Source organism: Danio rerio, chromosome 6 (genome assembly GCF_049306965.1).
Source record: "Danio rerio strain Tuebingen ecotype United States chromosome 6, GRCz12tu, whole genome shotgun sequence".
In the NCBI taxonomy this organism is placed as follows: domain Eukaryota; kingdom Metazoa; phylum Chordata; class Actinopteri; order Cypriniformes; family Danionidae; genus Danio; species Danio rerio.
In genome coordinates this window covers 18,314,057-18,332,013 of record NC_133181.1, presented here as the reverse complement: position 1 = coordinate 18,332,013, position 17,957 = coordinate 18,314,057, and the positions used below count along the sequence as shown (strand labels likewise).

At 36.1% G+C, this 17,957-nt stretch overlaps 2 protein-coding genes across 8 annotated transcripts in view; one reads left to right on the top strand and one right to left on the bottom strand.

The window, feature by feature from the left end:
• Positions 1-17,957, bottom strand: part of LOC137495853 (serine/threonine-protein kinase pim-3-like) — a 51,391-nt gene that overhangs the window by 8,545 nt on the left and 24,889 nt on the right. The window contains exons 1-4 of one of the 3 annotated variants that reach the window (XM_073953870.1): positions 5,061-5,256; positions 536-580; positions 235-405; positions 30-112 (exon numbers count right to left, since the gene is read on the bottom strand). In XM_073953870.1, the coding sequence (XP_073809971.1) occupies positions 30-112; positions 235-405; positions 536-580; positions 5,061-5,121 (360 nt within the window). In that variant the 5' untranslated portion in view covers positions 5,122-5,256. Of the gene's footprint in view, positions 1-29; positions 113-234; positions 406-535; positions 798-5,060; positions 5,257-17,957 lie in introns of those variants that run through there. The other 2 variants (XM_073953871.1, XM_073953872.1) reach the window with 2 other exon arrangements.
• LOC137488147 (serine/threonine-protein kinase pim-3-like) lies at positions 5,647-16,935 on the top strand. 5 transcript variants are annotated; one of them, XR_012407767.1, is made up of 11 exons: positions 5,647-5,958; positions 6,090-6,260; positions 6,383-6,465; positions 6,580-6,630; positions 6,707-7,079; positions 7,205-7,384; positions 12,221-12,396; positions 13,743-13,812; positions 13,986-14,043; positions 16,383-16,470; positions 16,573-16,935. XR_012407767.1 is itself a non-coding variant. In XM_073953880.1 (8 exons), exons 1-8 carry the CDS (start codon positions 5,931-5,933, stop codon positions 7,692-7,694), a joined length of 1,011 nt encoding a protein of 336 aa, XP_073809981.1. In that variant the 5' UTR covers positions 5,647-5,930; the 3' UTR covers positions 7,695-7,995. The 5 variants fall into 5 exon arrangements, 2 of the variants coding, with proteins under 2 accessions (XP_073809981.1, XP_073809982.1); XR_012407768.1 differs by lacking the exons at positions 16,383-16,470; positions 16,573-16,935 and having other exon boundaries at positions 13,889-14,302; XR_012407766.1 differs by lacking the exons at positions 13,743-13,812; positions 13,986-14,043; positions 16,383-16,470; positions 16,573-16,935 and adding exons at positions 7,475-7,570; positions 7,666-7,754 and having other exon boundaries at positions 12,221-12,598.

The following is a 17,957-nucleotide window of genomic DNA, read 5'->3' as shown; positions in this document are numbered from 1 at the left end:
TGAACAAAGGAGGGAAGAAAATCTCTTACTGGCAGTCCATCAGACCTGCGCATCCCAGCAAACACAGAGCCGAATCCACCTCGTCCCAGCAACGGGCCCTTCTGGTACAAGTCTGCAACACAGAAAAGCACAAGAAATGAAGAAAAGAGAGAAAGAGAAAACATGCTGCGGTCTCTTCAATGACAAATCATTTCCAAACTGAGCCATAAGATCTAGAAGATGAGCTGTGCTGACCTCTGCGAGAGCGTTTGGATGGTCTGCTGGACGAGGTGGACAGTGTTTGCTGGCTGCTGCTCTGCCTTTTCCTCTTGCTGTTCCTCTGGTCTGTGGATGCAGAATCAGCCAAATGTGAAGGCAGAGGAGCCAAAAAACCAGGAAGCTCAGTGGTGCCGTCCCGTGTATCTTCTGTGCATCAAAACATTTTTAATGAATCTTTTTTGTTAACTTCTGTAATCCTTTTCATATTAGTCAAACACCATACAGCATCATACAGTGATATACAATGACAAACAAATGAAAGATTAAAAACACTCACCTCCTCTTTCTTCACCCATGTGGGACATGGACAATCTCCTCCAACCTGCAATAAAACAGACAAATACAGACAAATATAAAAAATAAATGTAAAACAAAGTAAAGAAAAAGAAGAAGGAGAAGAAGAAGAAGAAGAAGAAGAAGAAGAAGAAGAAGAAGGAATGAAAAAACAGCAACAAAATTGCATTTAAAAAAATAATCAGAAAAATAACTAAAAAAAAGATGATTAGAGAAATTGTGCTCTTTAAAATAAGTCTTTTTCTCTCAGAAATCCTCCAACAGCTTCAGAAATCTCAGGAATCGCACAGAAATGCTCTGCAAAGTCGCCTCGTCTCTCAACCAAAAGATTGCGATGGGTTTGATTGTTTTTATATGCAGTCAGAATTCATACCATAACACACGTTGCTATAGCAACTAACATTGGCGTGACCTTGCGTGCCTGAGATATTTTTATTTTATTTTCATAAATATAATTCATGCAGTTATTCGATTTTCTAAATCTTAATTATTAATAGTAATAATTAATCTAAAGCTCTTGTTATAAAATTAAATAACTATCATTTTAATAGGCCAATCAGCTTTCCGTAAAACTTGATTGCGTCACCACCGACATTAGCAGAAGAGAAACCTTTACATTTAACGGTTCGTTTTTGGAAATCACAGTGGGGTGATAGGGCCTATTTTAGTCATGGGTCTAATCATTCAGCGGGTGTTATCACTCTCATCAATAAATTTAAAGGAGATATTGTTGAATCTCTAGCCTCTACAGAGGGTAGATGGGTTATTCTTGTCACTAAACTTGATAATGCAGTCTTTATAATAGTTAATATATATGGCCACAATTTAACTTCCGTCAATAAAGCATTTATTTCTTTACTACAGATAAAAATTAAAGCTTTAAAGAATAAATATCATCAGGCTTTTGTTATATTTGCTGGAGACTTTAATGAGGTTTTAGATAATTCATATGACCGATATCCCCCAAAAATGAGTCGCAGTAATGACATTATTTATACTCTGTGTGATTATCTTCAAATAACAGATGCTTGGCGACATTTTCATCCTGATGTGAAGGAATACACATGGAGTAATAATCTGCAAACTTATAAATCTAGAATAGATTTTTTCCTTGTTTCTCAACAGCTGTTACAATTTGTATTTGATGTAAGTCACCAGTATGCTCCATTTTCTGATCACTTAGCAATTAGACTAGTTCTGCAAACGAATCGTAAGGAGAATACCTTACGTGGTTACTGGAAATTGAATAATAATTTGTTAAACGATAAAATTTTTAATAGTCAGATTAAACATTTAGCTAATGAAATATTCTCAAATTGTGTGAGTAAGTCACATGCTGCTGATTGGGATTATTTTAAATTTAAAGCTAGAACTCTAGCTATAAACCGATCTAAAGCCTTAAGAGTGGTTAATGCCAGTAAGGAAGCTAATTTATTAAATAATATAAATGCCTTGATTAGAAAAGAAAATCTCTCTGTTCAAGAAATTACTCAGTTAAAATCCTGTCAATTAGAATTAGACCAGTTGTATATAGAAATTGTTAAAGGTGCCTTTGTTAGATCCAGAGCAAAGTGGATTGAGCAAGGAGAGAAAAATACAAGCTTCTTTTTCTCACTTGAGAAAAGAAATTTTAAAAGAAAGAGTATTTCTGCTCTACAAATAAATAATTCCTTATCAAAAAATCAGGAAGACATTGGAAATTTTATTTCAAATTTTTATAGAAACCTATATTCCCTTGACTCTCATGCAAGCCAAAACGGATCTTACCTACAACAAATAGAAAACTATATACCTCAGATAAGTAATGAGTTTAAAGTATTATGTGAAGCTCCAATTTCTTTAAATGAAATTAGGGATGCAATGAAATTAATGAAAAAAGGGAAGTCGCCTGGCTCTGATGGCCTAACATTAGAATTTTTTATACATTTTTGGGAATTTTTAGAGCAACCCTTTCTTTTAATGCTTCAAGAGTGTTTAGAGAATGAAACAATGACCCCTACTATGAAACAAGGTGTGATATCTCTCATTCCCAAACCAGACAAAGATCCAACTATTATTGACAATTGGCGTCCTATTACACTTCTAAATTTTGATTATAAATTACTTGCTTCCATATTTGCCAAAAGATTAAAACGACATTTACATTATATTATAAATGAAACGCAGACTGGATTTATAAAAGGGCGTCATATTAGTTGCAATACTCGACTTGTGCTGGATCTAATTGATTATACAAATGAAATAGACTCTGATGCTATTATCCTATTCCTCGATTTTTACAAGGCTTTCGACACCGTAAAGCATGAATTCCTTTTAGACTCTTTGAAAGCCTTTGGATTCCCCTTAAAATTTCTTAATGTGGTACAAATGTTGTACAAAGATATTAATAGTTGTGTAATTCTAAATTCATGTACTTCACCAAGATTTCCTGTGCTTCGTGGTATACGACAGGGCTGTCCCTTGAGCCCATTCTTATTTTTATTTGTTGTAGAAACTCTATCTATAGATATTCTACACAATAATAATTTGGTTGGTATTAATATCTTTAACAGAGAGATTCGCATATCACAATTGGCAGATGACACTACACTATTTTTAAAGGATAAAGATCAAGTGTCTCCTGTTTTAACCATTATTAATGCATTCTCAGATGCTTCTGGACTCAAACTAAATTTATTAAAATGTGAAATTATTTGCTTGTATGACACCTTAGATGCAAAAATTGAAAATATACCGATCAAAGAGGAAGTAAAATACTTAGGAATTAATATAACAAAAAATCTAATTAGCAGACAGTTTTTAAATTTTTCAACAAGATTATCTAAAGTAAAATATATTTTTAATAGTTGGCTCCAAAGAGATTTATCAATTCTAGGCAGAGTCTTCTTAACCAAAACAGATGGGTTATCTAGATTTGTATACCCCTCATTATCTTTAGCAGTAGATAATCAGACCTCTAAAAAAATTGACAAAATTTTTCTTGATTTTATTTGGAATAATAAGCCTCACAAATTGAAGAAACATTTATTATCAAATAAAAGGAGTGAGAGGGGTCTTGAAGTCCTAAATTTTGATGACACCAATAATACTTTTAAAATCAATTGGCTAAAGAGATGTTTGCTTGGTTCAGACTCTATGTGGTATTTTATTCCAAACAATATATTTAAAAAGATTGGTGGCCTTTCTTTTTTAATGAAGTGCAATTACTCCATTGGTAAATTACCTATTAAATTAGCTCAATTCCATCAACAAGCTCTTTTAGCCTGGAAACTGACTTACAGCCACAACTTCTCACCCCACAAAACCATTCTATGGAATAATGGTGACATTAAGATAAATAATAAATCTTTTTTCTGGGATAAATGGTTTAACAAAAACATTATTTTTGTTTCTGATCTTTTTAACAGTAACGGTGATCTTTTAACTTATGAGAGTTTTATAAACATGTATCAATTCCCTATTCGCTATATGGAATTCAAGTCAATTATAAAGGCTATACCTAGTGGATTATTATGTCTGATGAAAGCTGCTCTTAGTTATGAGGCAGGTACCAAACAATTGTCACAGTTACTCCTAGGAGGAAAATCTATTCTTAGTAAAGAATGCAATAATAAGTTTATACGTCAAGTGTCCCAGTCACATAACGCAATCACTCCTAGAGGAAAGTTTTTTTGGGGATCCATAATTGTTAATATTCAATGGAGGAAAACATGGTTATTACCATATAAATTCTGTATTCCTAATAAAATGAAAGAGGTGCACTTTAAAATTTTGCACAATATTTACCCATGTAATGCACTTTTATCCAAATATTGTGATGTTACTGATATTTGCACATTTTGTAAGAATGAGAGTGAAGACATTTGTCACTTATTTTTTTCTTGCGATGTATCATCACTGTTTTGGGATGATTTAAGCTCATACTGTTTCTCCAAGGTTAATATAAGTGGTAATTTGTACCTTAAGGATGTTATTTGCTATTTTGAAAACCAAAACAAGGCGTTAGAAGCCACTGTGAACTTTCTTATACTTGCTGGGAAATTTTATTTTCACAAACAGAGGTTTCTTAAAAAAAATCCAATCTTTATTGACTTCTTATGTGAAATAGAACATTTAATTAAATCTCTTAGATTAATTGAAAATAAGAAATGTACTTCTTTCTTGAGCAAATATGATGAGATCTTTCATGCTACTTGAATATTTATTTCTTTTTTTTTATTATACTGTCTTTTTTTATTTTTATTTATATTTTATTTTTTTTTATGTACTGTGTTTTAGTTTTACTCTTATCTTGTGTATGTAATGTGATTGTTGTGTAAAAGAACTGTTATCTTTTACTATATTCTAAATTGTATTATACAGTTTCTTGAAGCAATTAAAAAAAAAAAAAAAAAAAAAAAAAAAAAAAAAAAAACCTTTACATTTAACGAAAATCACACAGAAATTCAAGAATAAAGATTTTAATAAACAGTACTAAACAAACGAGCTCTTCTATAAATGTAACTTACCATAATGAAGAAGTGGACAAGGATGAAATTGTTCTCCATTCGGGAGAGCTACAGGAATCATAAACTGTTTTCAGAAAAAATATTGTATTATTTTCAGAGAAACACATTTCTAGGAGTTTATTTACGCTAAATTTCATATTATTGCCGAATCACGCTGAAGCAGGGCATTACGAAAGGTCATGTGACTGACGTCCCTGACGTCACTCCTTGCGTAATAAATGTATGGCGAACGCACAATTTAGGTATATTAATGAATTATATTTTTAAATAAAATAAATTGTATAATAAACAACAATGATATTAAATTAAATAAGGCTTTTAGTATTTCATTTAATTTAATTTCGATAGCTCAATCAGTGTATGTTGATGACGCAGTGTTGATGAAAGCTGATTGGCCAATTGAAAATTACTCCGGAAATTAAATTTTTATACATTTTTAATTTAATAACAAGAGCTTTTAATTAGAACTAATCGGATTTATACCCCTTTTTGGCTATTTGTATTTTACAATGTTAGTTGCTATAGCAACGCGTGTTATGATATGAATTCTGACTGCATATAAAAACAATCAAACCCATCGCAATCTGTTGGTTGAGAGACGAGGCGACTTTGCAGAGCATTTCTGTGCGATTCCTGAGATTTTCTGAAGCTGTTGGAGGATTTCTGAGAGAAAAAGACTTATTTTAAAGAGCACAATTTCTCTAATCATCTTTTTTTCGTTATTTTTCTGATTATTTTTTTAAACAACTTTGTTGCTCTTTTTTTATTTCGTTTTTTTTCTTCTTTTTCTTTTTCTTTACTTTGTTTTACATTTATTTTTTATATTTGTCTGTATTTGTCTGTTTTATTGCAGGTTGGAGGAGATTGTCCATGTCCCACATGGGTGAAGAAAGAGGAGGTGAGTGTTTTTAATCTTTCATTTGTTTGTCATTGTATATCACTGTATGATGCTGTATGGTGTTTGACTAATATGAAAAGGATTACAGAAGTTAACAAAAAAAAATTCATTAAAAATGTTTTGATGCACAGAAGATACACGGGACAGCACCACTGAGCTTCCTGGTTTTTTGGCTCCTGTGCCTTCACATTTGGCTGATTCTGCATCCACAGACCAGAGGAACAGCAAGAGGAAAAGGCAGAGCAGCAGCCAGCAAACACTGTCCACCTCGTCCAGCAGACCAGCCAAACGCTCTCGCAGAGGTCAGCACAGCTCATCTTCTAGATCTTATGGCTCAGTTTGGAAATGATTTGTCATTGATGAGACCGCAGCATGTTTTCTCTTTCTCTCTTTTCTTCATTTCTTGTGCTTTTCTGTGTTGCAGACTTGTACCAGAAGGGCCCGTTGCTGGGACGAGGTGGATTCGGCTCTGTGTTTGCTGGGATGCGCAGGTCTGATGGACTACCAGTAAGAGATTTTCTTCCCTCCTTTGTTCAGACATGCTTTAGAAATGTTGCTGTCAGTAAATGTCATGTGTCACAATCAGGCAGGTGTGATTTACTCTGCTTTTTCTGTCTGCAGGTGGCCATCAAGTACGTGTCGAAGGACCGGACCCCCGAGCGACTGAAAGTTGTATGTTTTGATGTGAATCTGTTGTGTTTGCTGTGTTTGATTGAGTTCTGGATATAATGGAGGGTTTGTCCTGCAGGATGGTCAGGGTCGGCTGCCGCTGGAGGTGGCATTGATGACCCGTGTCACGTCAGCTCCTGCCTGCCCCAGTGTCCTGCAGCTGCTGGACTGGTTTGACCGTCCCAGACGCTACATCCTGATCCTGGAGCGACCGGATCCTTGCCAAGATCTCCAGAGCTTCTGTGAGGAGAACGGCTGTCTGGATGAGCGTCTGGCCAAGAAAGTGTTGGTGCAGCTGATCGCGGCCCTAAAACACTGCGAGAGCCGCGGCGTCCTGCACCGGGACGTCAAACCAGAAAACCTGCTGATCTCCACAGAGTCCCAGGACATCAAGCTGCTGGACTTCGGCTGTGGAGATCTGCTGAAGCGCTCGGCCTACAAATACTTTGCAGGTGAGTTTGAGTTACAGAAGGAAACGTTCTGTTGATGTTTGTGAACTTCTGCTGATCCACTAAAGGGAATTTGTCTGTACTGGAGCATGTTGAGCAGATGTTTGTGGTCTTCTTATGTCTCTCAGGCACTCCTGCATACGCTCCTCCCGAGTGGTTTCGTAGACATCGCTACCATGCGACTCCAGCTACAGTCTGGTCAGTAGGAGTGACGCTCTACAACATCCTGTGTGACCGTTTCCCATTCAGAGGCGCACAGAGGATCACGTCCAGAAGCAGACTGACCTTCCCCAGGAGCTTGTCAACAGGTAAGAGATTCAGACACATTCAGAGATAGCCTGGCGAGCGAGCAGAAGTGTGTTGTTGTGTGTTTCTGAAGACGGTGTTGTGTGTAACAGAGTGCCGTCAGCTGATTCGCTGGTGTCTCAGTGCAGCACCGGCTGATCGGCCCAGTTTAGATGACATTGAGAGCCATCCCTGGTTGCACTGCACAGGTGGCCAGTGACATTACACTTATTTGAATCCAGCAGTCATGGCTTGGCTTGCATTGTCAGGTTCAGTGTAGATAAACGCTGTCAATGATTTGTAGAAGGAGAGCAGGAGGGGCAGAGGAACTGAGGAGAACAGATCCTGATCCTGAGCTTCCTCTGCTGCATCTGTGAGCCTCTGTGTGAAGCTGTACGAGCTGAAGACACACACACACACACACACGCACACCTGCACACACACCAGCTCGGAGTGCAAACTGGTATAAAGTGTTTTTAAAATGAGACTATGCAATGAAAAAAATATATAATATAAATTAGTAAAACAAGCCTAGAGTAATCTAAATGTTTTTCATAATGAAAAATGGTTGTTTATATTCTGTCCTTTTTTTTAAAGAAAATTAACAATAAAATTGATTTTATACCCAATAACCAAGAACTGAGTCTTTACTGTTTTCAAATAAATGTAAATCTTGAACTTTTTTCACCTCCAGTAAACAAAATGTTTAAAGTCTGCATGAACCGGAAGTTGCGACTTTTTTTTTTTATATTGTGACACAGTTCCTAGAGAAACTGAATATTAAATGACACAACGGTGGGCGTGGCTTGTTTTTTGTACTGCGAGCTGATTGGATGTAGTAAAGTAGGCATTTCATTCCGAAAGATTGGGAAAAGTGTTTGGGCAAAGTTATTAAAACCTAACAGACACCTCCTGCTCACCATTTCTGCTTAGTGTCAAAACTGACAGTTGGAGCAGCGTGGTTAAATATGTTAGTCATGCCCAATTCCTAAGATATACGTAATCTGACAATTTAACAGAAAAACAAACAGGAAGTGCATTTTTGTATTTCAATTAAGATTATAAGGGTAAGGGTTATAAGAATTATTTCTGCTATAAATATGTCAATAACAGATCAGTTGGACATTAACAAGCAGTTTAAAAAATACTATGAAAAGTTATATACATCCGAGACAAATAATAAAGCGAATATATCCCATTTTTTTGATACAATAGAAATGCCCAATATCATTGATCAAGACAAGGATAATCTTGAACTACCCATATCTATAAAAGAAATTGAACAAGCTATCAAACAAATAAAAAGCGGAAAGGCACCTGGCCCTGATGGATTTATAATTGAATTTTATAAAACATTTTCACACAAATTATCCCCAATATTCAAAAAGGTGTTTATAGAAATAACTGAGCAGAAATCTTTACCACCAACTATGTCACAAGCTATTATCACTGTTATACACAAAAAAGGTAAGGATCCCTTGAAGTGTGACTCATATCGACCTATAAGTTTACATTCGAATGATTACAAGATATTAGCAAAGATTTTGGCAGCAAGGCTTAATCCAGTCATACAAACACTTATTCATCAAGATCAAACAGGATTCATAGCAGGGCGGCAGCTTTCAAGCAACTTACGGAGACTATTTAATATACTTTACTCACAAAGTTCACATTTGCCAGAGGTGCTATTGTCATTAGATGCTCATAAAGCCTTTGACCGTATTGAGTATGAATATCTATTCACAGCTCTGAAAAATTTTGGCTTTGGTCCTGGTTTTTGCACTTGGATTAGTATACTAAATTCGCATCCAACTGCTTGTATAAGAACTAACAAGGTAATATCAAACTTTTTTCCTTTATATAGAGGCACCAGACAGGGCTGTCCCCTTTCTCCCCTCCTATTTAATATAGCAATAGAGCCACTAGCTATAGCTTTAAGGAAAGAGTCAGACTTGCTAGGCATTAATAGGAGTGGGAAGACTCAAAAGGTTTCACTGTACGCAGATGATCTCATTATATACATATCCAATCCTGATAGTTCCATACCCAAAACAATAGATCTTATAAATAGCTTCGGGGCAGTTTCAGGATAAGAAATTAATTTCAGTAAAAGTATATTATTTCCAATTAATAAGATAGCAAAACAGTCAGACCTCAGTAAATTTTCATTTAAAATTAGTAATATATCTTTTAAGTACCTGGGAGTTTCTGTGACCAGTACATACAAACAGCTATTTAGATGTAATTTTGATGCAGTGATGGAAAAAACGAAACAAGATTTAAACCGATGGTCTTTATTGCCTATCTCTCTTGCAGGCAGAATTAATGCGGTTAAGATGTCTACTTTGCCAAGGTTCTTGTTTTTGTTTCAAAATGTCCCAGTATTCATTCGTAAATCCTTCTTTAAGGAGCTGGATAAACAGGTGTCTTCTTTTATATGGAATAAAAGCATTCCATGAATTAGGAAAGCATTTTTAGAAAGGCAGAAAGAAGTTGGGGGACTGGCGTTGCCCAACTTTATGTATTACTATTGGTCATGTAACATTGAAAAAATTGTTTATCTGACAGATCCTGAAAATCAGGAGAATGAACCTGAGTGGGTAGAGATGGAGCAGGCATCCTGTGGGACAGTTTCTCTGTTTTCAATGCTTTGTGCCTCACTACCACTTAATAGAAAATATCTGCCAAACAATCCTATAGTCAATGGTTTATTAAAGATATGGGCTCAGTTTAGGACGCATTTTAAGCAAAAGCAAGCACTTTCTTTATTACCCATTACTTCCAATGCATTATTTCCACCATCCTTAATTGATCATGCTTTTCAGATCTGGTTTAGAAAGGGACTCAGATATGCAAGGGACTTTTTTCAAGGAAGTCATTTTATGTCATTTGAACATATGACTAAAGAATTGGATATTCCTAAATCACATTTCTTCAGATATCTTCAGGTAAGAAGTCTAGTAAAAAGGTATTTTAATACACTTTCAGCTCCTCCCATAAGTAGCTGGATTGAGGAGATCTTTGATCTAAATGCATCTGAGGGTAGTCTGATATCAAAAGTAAACAGTCTGATTCACAGAGCAGCTGCACCATCTCTAGATTTTCTAAAGAAACAGTGGGAAGATGACTTAGGAAATATAGTTCCAGAGTCAGTCTGGCAATCAACAATTAAGCAAATTCACTCAACATCTATTTGTGTCAAACACGGTTTATTACAATTTAAGATAATTCAAAGGCTGCACTTTTCTAAAAGCAAATTGTCCAGAATATTTCCAGAAATTGACCCAACATGCTCTAGGTGCCACAGAGACGAGGCCACCTTAGGTCATATGTTCTGGACATGTCCATCCCTAAGACCATTTTGGACTGTGGTGTTTGAGCCTTTTTCTTATATATGTGAAAAGGAGATACTATTAGATCCAGTAATGGCAATATTTGGTGCGACACCTGAAAATCTTTCACTACCAGCAGGTCAATTAAATGCACTAGCGTTCTCTACTTTGCTGGCCCGAAGACTTATTCTTTTGCAGTGGAAGTCAACTAAACCACCAACACATACTAAATGGGTAGAAAATGTCATGACGTATCTAAAGCTTGAAAAACTCAAATATAACATCCAGGACTCAAATAATAGATTCTTCAAACTTTGGAGACCCTTCCTGTCATATTTTGAGAACAGATTTAACCCAAATACTAAAATGTAATCCCCCCAACCCCCCCCCCCCCCCCCCCTTTCCCCTAACTTTATTTATTTATTTATTCATTTATTTATTTACTTATTTATTTTTATTTATGTATTTTTTCGTACCTTTTACCTTTTTCTTTTTAATTAATATTATTTCACCTTGTATTTGTTTTCTTTTTTTATGTACCTTGTTCTTGTATATGTTTAAGTTGCTCTGTTAAAAGTTTAATAATAAGATTTTTCAACTAAATATAGCAATAAATAAATGCAGTAGGGCTGGATGGTATGATGTATATATCATTATCATGTACTGAAAAAGAGTTTTCTATTCTGTTTATACCTCAATGTAGGTGTAGTTAGCTCACGTCTAGCATGCGTGAGGCTGAGAAAGACTCTCTGGCAGTGTTGTCAATTCCTTTATATTAGGGCTGCTCGATATTGGAAAAATCTGACATTGCAATTTTTTAGTTTTGCTCTAATATACATTGCGATAGGAATATAATTTCACCAGATGATTTGAATAGCTATATTTGGAAAGATTTTATTAATTTAGCTCGACTTGGATGATCAAGACTTTTTCTATGCAGTTCATCTGCATAAATTATAACAAATTACAAGCAATAATAAATAAATAAACAGTGCTTTATGCTTTTCTGGGGAGTGGAACAGTATTCAAGTACAGAAACGAAACAATCAAATGTAAAATAACATGGTCATCATTAGATAAATAATGTCAAATTTTGATAATATTTTTATCTTTTAATCATTATTAAAATTAATCCTGCATTGTGACTATTGCAAATACGCACATTGCGATATCGATGCTCAAACAATATATTGTTCATCACTACTTTATATTTTCAACAAAAAGGATCACAAAGTTTTATTTATACAAATTTTTATACAAGAAATGTAATATTTGTATTTTAAAGGGGAAAAAACTGTTTATTTCCTTAAAGTGTTTACATGTTTATAATTTCATTTTTGAGTTATTTACTTGGGATATATTTTATATTTGTCATAAGATGTTACTTGAGAAATGTTTATAATAATATAATTAAAGTTTGTCCATAAAACTGTGAAATGTGAGATACAGTGGAATTTGTTGTTCATCTGAAGTCATGTGTTATTTACAAAATACACCAGAGATGTTAATGTCTGTTAACTTTACCAGGTAATGATCATCATTTTTGTCATGAAGACTCCTGCTCCGCACCAGAGCCAATGCCTTCCACTGATTGACCAATGGTTCCTGTTCCTGGTTTACCTGTCGCTGGTCAGAAAGAGCAGGATCTGAGGGATTGTCTCAACATCCATCAGTCCACTCTCAGCGGGATTAGAAACACTTGGGTCAGTTTATTTATTTAATTTACTTGGCGCAGTTGGAATTTGGATGTCTCCTAAGGACATTAAAGCCACGATGACAAGTGTGTGTGGCAAGAAGACTTACACCTAGTTATCATTAGCTGTGTTTCCATCCAAAGAGATTTATCCACAAAACTGGAATATTGCATAAGACATTTATGAATAAAGCACTGTTTCCATCTAAGAGAACAAAACTGGTCACTTCCTGATAAACCGGCACCAAATATAAAAAAGAAAAAGGGAATTTGCTGTGGTAGGAGAAAACACTGTGGTCCTTTCTCTTATATAATAAATGACTTGCGCCTGGATATAATAATACTGAACCAGTCAAAGGATGAACTTTGGCTGAATGATTTTAGAATGACCAAAACAACATGTCAGATGCTCTACATTGTGGTCGGTCCACTTGTTTGCCTTATGCTGTACCATCACTCCTAGTTTTTTACATAATCTGTTAAAACAAAATCACATGACTTTCTTTGATGCGCATGACCTTAGTTGGCTAACAATGGTTTTGGGAAACGCACCCCTGGTTAGATTTTTTTGGATTAATGGATGGATGATAGATTAATGAATGAATGGCTGGTCAGATGGTAAATACAGTAGATGTCCTTCCAAGAGGAAGGGGGTGGAGGTGGGCATAGATAGTTGGAAAGATGTCTTCTTTGTGGCAACTATTTAAATTGTAGTTAATGAACACACAACAGACAGAAAAGGAGACTGACCAGGGGTGTCGCTAGACCCCATATACGGAGGCACGTGCTCCAGTAAAGGGGGCAATGCAGTAAATAAAGCAACAGTTTAATCGAGAACAAACTGACGCATGTGTGCAGAAAACCATTCTTGTGTGCCTCACACACCGCTGCTTCTACTTCTGCTGTGAATCCCGGTTGTTTAACATGCACACTGAAAAAAATACATGCCACTCATAAAACCAGAATAACAGCCTTTAATGCAGTGGTGTCTGCGCTCAGTAAGTTTTGCAAGTCTGCAAAACTACTGTTTAAGTAATATGAGGATGATCATATTTTGACTATACGAGGCTTTTTTTGTATGAAGCACAAAGGAGAGATGATGAATGAGTCAAGAAAGTTAGACTTAATAACATTATTTCTCCGCCATCAGAGTCAGGTCTCAGACAACAGATAATTCTATACATTTTTGTTTTGTGTTTCTCAGAATTCTCATAATTTAAAATTCATGCAAAAGTTTTTTAAGAAAATTTAAAATCGGCAAAGAGGTAGAACTGCTTGAACAGACTGAAAAATGGAGTTAGTTTCCAAAGAAATGTAGTAAGATTAATTATAGACCTGATATCTTTCTCTTTGCAGATTTGTACGGAGCATGTGGAAGAACAGGGAAACACACCTCAATAATCACAAGTCTATCGTGATAAATTAGGTACAGCCTTACATTTTTAAGTTGAATCAAATTAACTTCATCAAACATTTTAATTTATATATTTACATTTTCACAGAGTCAGGTATTTTCTTTGGATGGATGGACGGACGGACGAATAGATAGTATTGAACAAGCAGGTAGAGCTCTGTTGATGTTTTCTTTGTCTTTTACAGAGTGGAGTAGAGAATTTAGGGAATCACATCTCTGCAATGATGAGAAACTGCTGGTCAGGTATCACCTATCACCGAAAGATGTTCAAGAGGAAGGGGGTGGTGGTGGGCTTGAGCTGGGCTCAGACTATAGGAGTTTTAAAAACCTAACCGATAATGAAATCTGGTTGCTGTGAACACATGAGGAGAATATTTGGCTAATTTTTTAGCCCACCTCAAATCTTAAATGTGTGCAAAGTACAAAATATGAAAACTGCGCCACAGAACACAAGATATAATTATTTTTATAGGCTATTGAACTCATTCTATCGTCATCACAGAAAAATAAATAAATAAATGTATAAAAACACAGTTTAGTTTTTCTCAGTGGCTTTGGTGCATTTCTCACAACACTTTTTACATTTGCACAAGTTAATGCATTTCTCAAAACAATTAGCACAAACTGCTAAACCTAGATGATAACCTGAAAAAGTGAGTCACTTACTCAAAATGGATAGCTCATTCCTCAAAAGCAAGTATTGATGTCAATGAGAGTGTCAGTGTCATCAAGAGGAAAAGTCCTGGCAAGTGTTTATAAAAAGATAGTCAAATGGCTTTGTCATGTTTTCATTATGACAGTTTGCTCTATTTTTTTTCAATGTAATAAAGTTCGATTTTGGTGACACTTTCTGAAAATGCTTAAGACAGCACTATATACTATTTGCTCACCCATTTGAAAACTACAGTAAAGTTAGACATCACTGCATTTAGTCAGGAATCTGATTACAAGACACTGAATATGTATTTTTCACATTTTTACTGCAGATGCTCTTTGCGATTCTAATTTATTCACAGCATTGTGCAAAAGAATAAATACACTCTTATTTACATCAAACATAAACTCCCTTTGGGCAGAGCTGTGCACAACTGTAAACAATATGTGCTGTGCACAACTTTCAAACATTAAGTACAAATTGCAACTGAACCTACAACATACACAGGTCTGTAAATCATTCATGAAATTGTTCAATTTAGAAGACATTTTCTGGAAAATAAAGATGTAAAAAAATTTTATAAAATTTGCTTGTCAGATTTCGACAACTAGTTCAACATTTTTGTATGTAATGACTCAAGTAATGAAATGAGGACTATTAGTTTTTAAATGGAATGACTTTTCAGCATTCACAAGTTTAGTTTATTTTGACTGACATGACATAAGCGAATAATAATTTTATAAACAGCAGAGAGTTGTATGAAAGCAATTGATACATGTCCAAAAGTATTCGCAATTTGTTGGAAGGAATGAGAAACTGCTACTATGATGTGCACAAATGACTAATAGTTTTGAGAAATGCATTAACTGTTGTGCAAATGTAAATAGTGTTGTGAGAAATGCAACAAAGCCACTGAGAAAAACTGTAATATGTTGAATCATTTTGGGTTTTGGAGATAACTGACAACGTTCTAGTGCCCGGCTACACATGTCATCAATATCTGCACACCGCTATAAGAATAACGTTAAATCTGGCTAATAATAAAGGATAATTCAAGCTTATTCAAAAAAAAGGATATTGTAATGAAGTTTACGGCCCTTTGGCTGCCGGGAAGAAGGAGGCGGAGAACCGACGCAGGTTTAAAATATTTATTAATCACAATGACGGCAGCTCCTCACGGAGACTGCCATCTAAACCAAAACAAACGGACGGCAGCTCCTCACTGAGACTGCCGTCAAACTGAAAGCAAAAGTAAAACAATATGCCCGGGCCCGGTCCTCTCTCGCCTTCCTCTGCCATCGGTCCTCCTTTTATGGTCCAGAGCTCCTTCCGTGGGATCCGAGGCAGGTGTGCACCGCAGGTGTATCCACTTACGCGGTGGCCTCACCCCGTTCCCACGGCTCTCGGCCACGCCCCCTCGCCACAGATATATTTATTTATTTATTGAAAGCAACATGATTCTCTCCAGCTCATGGCTTTGTTAATACTGAATAGGTTTGAACTGCTGTGATTAGCCCGATTTCAAATCCTGGATTTCAATCATGTCTGTTATGATCAGGAAGGCTGCAATTTGTGTTCAAGATGGCGAGGTGCAAGATTCTATCTTTAAACTGCTCACATTACCAGATAATCTGCGCTGAGAATTGGAACCGATAAAAGTCCTCGACAAGATTTCATCTCCGATTCTCAGGAGGTCAAAATAAATTGGATTAAAACTTCTGTAGTCTGAGCTCAGCTTTAGATAGATAGATGTATTCTCTGCGGCAGGCGTTTCTTTTTCAGGTAGTGGACACACAACAGACAGAAGAAGGAAACTCACAAGAGCATCAGTGGAGATTTGTCTAAGGAACGCTGGAGAACATTTAGTGCACTGCAGGAGTTCAGCAAGCATGTAGAGCTCTGTTAGTCATGTCTTTGTCTTTTACAGTCTGGAGTGCAGCTTGTGGAGAAATAAAGGAATCACACACCTCAGCAATGACTGGACACTGATGGTCAGGAATATCCTTCAAAAACAGGTGGATAGGTGCATGGCATGAATGTCCTTCCAAGAAGAAGAGGGTAGTGGTAGACATGGATTGTTAGCTAGATGTCTTCTCTGTGGCTGTTATTTATTGTAGGTAATGGACATACAGCAGGGAGAAGAGAGAGACTCACAAGAGCATCAGTGGAGATTTTTTTTAATTGCCGGAGAACAGCATGTGCATTGCAGGAGCTCAGCCATCAGTTAGGGCTCTGTTGGTGCTGTCTTAGTCTTTTGCAGACTGGAGTGAAGCAGAAAGAAGAGAGTCACAAGGGAACAGAGGAGATATATCTGAAGAGCACTGGAGAAAACTTTGTTTATTGCTGGAGATCAGCAGCATGTAGAGTTTTGTTAGTCTTGTTTTTGTCTTGTATGTCAGATTACACTGGGGCATGTGGAGAAACGGGACTCACACCTCAGCAATGACTAGAAACTGATAGTCTGGTTAGTCATTTTACTGAATAGATAGGTGGATAAATGAATAAAAAATAGATGTCCTTCCAAGAGGAAGGGGGTGGTGGTGGGCTTAGATAGTTAGCTAGATGTCTCGTCTTTGGCAGGTGTTCAAGTAATGGACACACAACAGGCAGAAGAAGGAAACTCACAAGAGCATCAGTGGAGATTTATCTGAAGAACACTGGAGATTATCTTGTGCATTGCTGGAGTTCAGCAACATGTAGAGCTCTGTTAGTCGTGTCTTTGTCTTTACAGACTGGAGTGCAGCATGTGGAGTAAAATAGAAATCACACACCTCAGCAATGACTGGACACTGATGGCTAGAGGTTAGGTGTTTCCTGGGTGGATGGATGAATTGAAAAATAGATGTCCTTCCAAAAGGAAGGGGGTGGAGGTGGGCATAGATTGTTAGATGTCTTCTCTGTGGCAGTTATTTAAATTGTACACTGTTAACCCTTGCTGTAGATTATGCGGTAAATAACTCTAAAATAGCCAGTGTTCTGCTGTAATGAAAGGAAACAGTATTTTACTGTAAAACCAGCAGGATTTGTATGAAATTAGATCATGCAAAGAATAAATGACTGTAATTTACTTTATGTAGCCATTACAGGTAGTAACTGTGGTAATAAATGGTAAATTACTGTTCATCTACTCTGATGCTTTATGTGGCTATTTATAGAGAGTTGCATTTATTTTAAGACAGAAAACAATGGTTTAGGCATTAACACACACATACACTGGCTGTCCGTCTTATTCTAAACACAAATGTGTTGTCCTTTAAGAGAGCCACAGGTGTTTGATTTGTTTACTTCTGAGTGTGCTCTATTCTCTGTCTGTCAGTTCAGATGCAGAGTCTGATGTGTTTTAAGCTCTAAATAAGAATCTACAATGAGTGTAAAGGAGTAAATGTGTTCAAATATTTTGAGGGTTTCTAAAATAATGTATGTGTGTTAAATCCAATTGTTGTTATCCTGAACTGTGCACTTGAAAGCTACATCGTTAGCTAGTTAGCATCTCCTCACACTT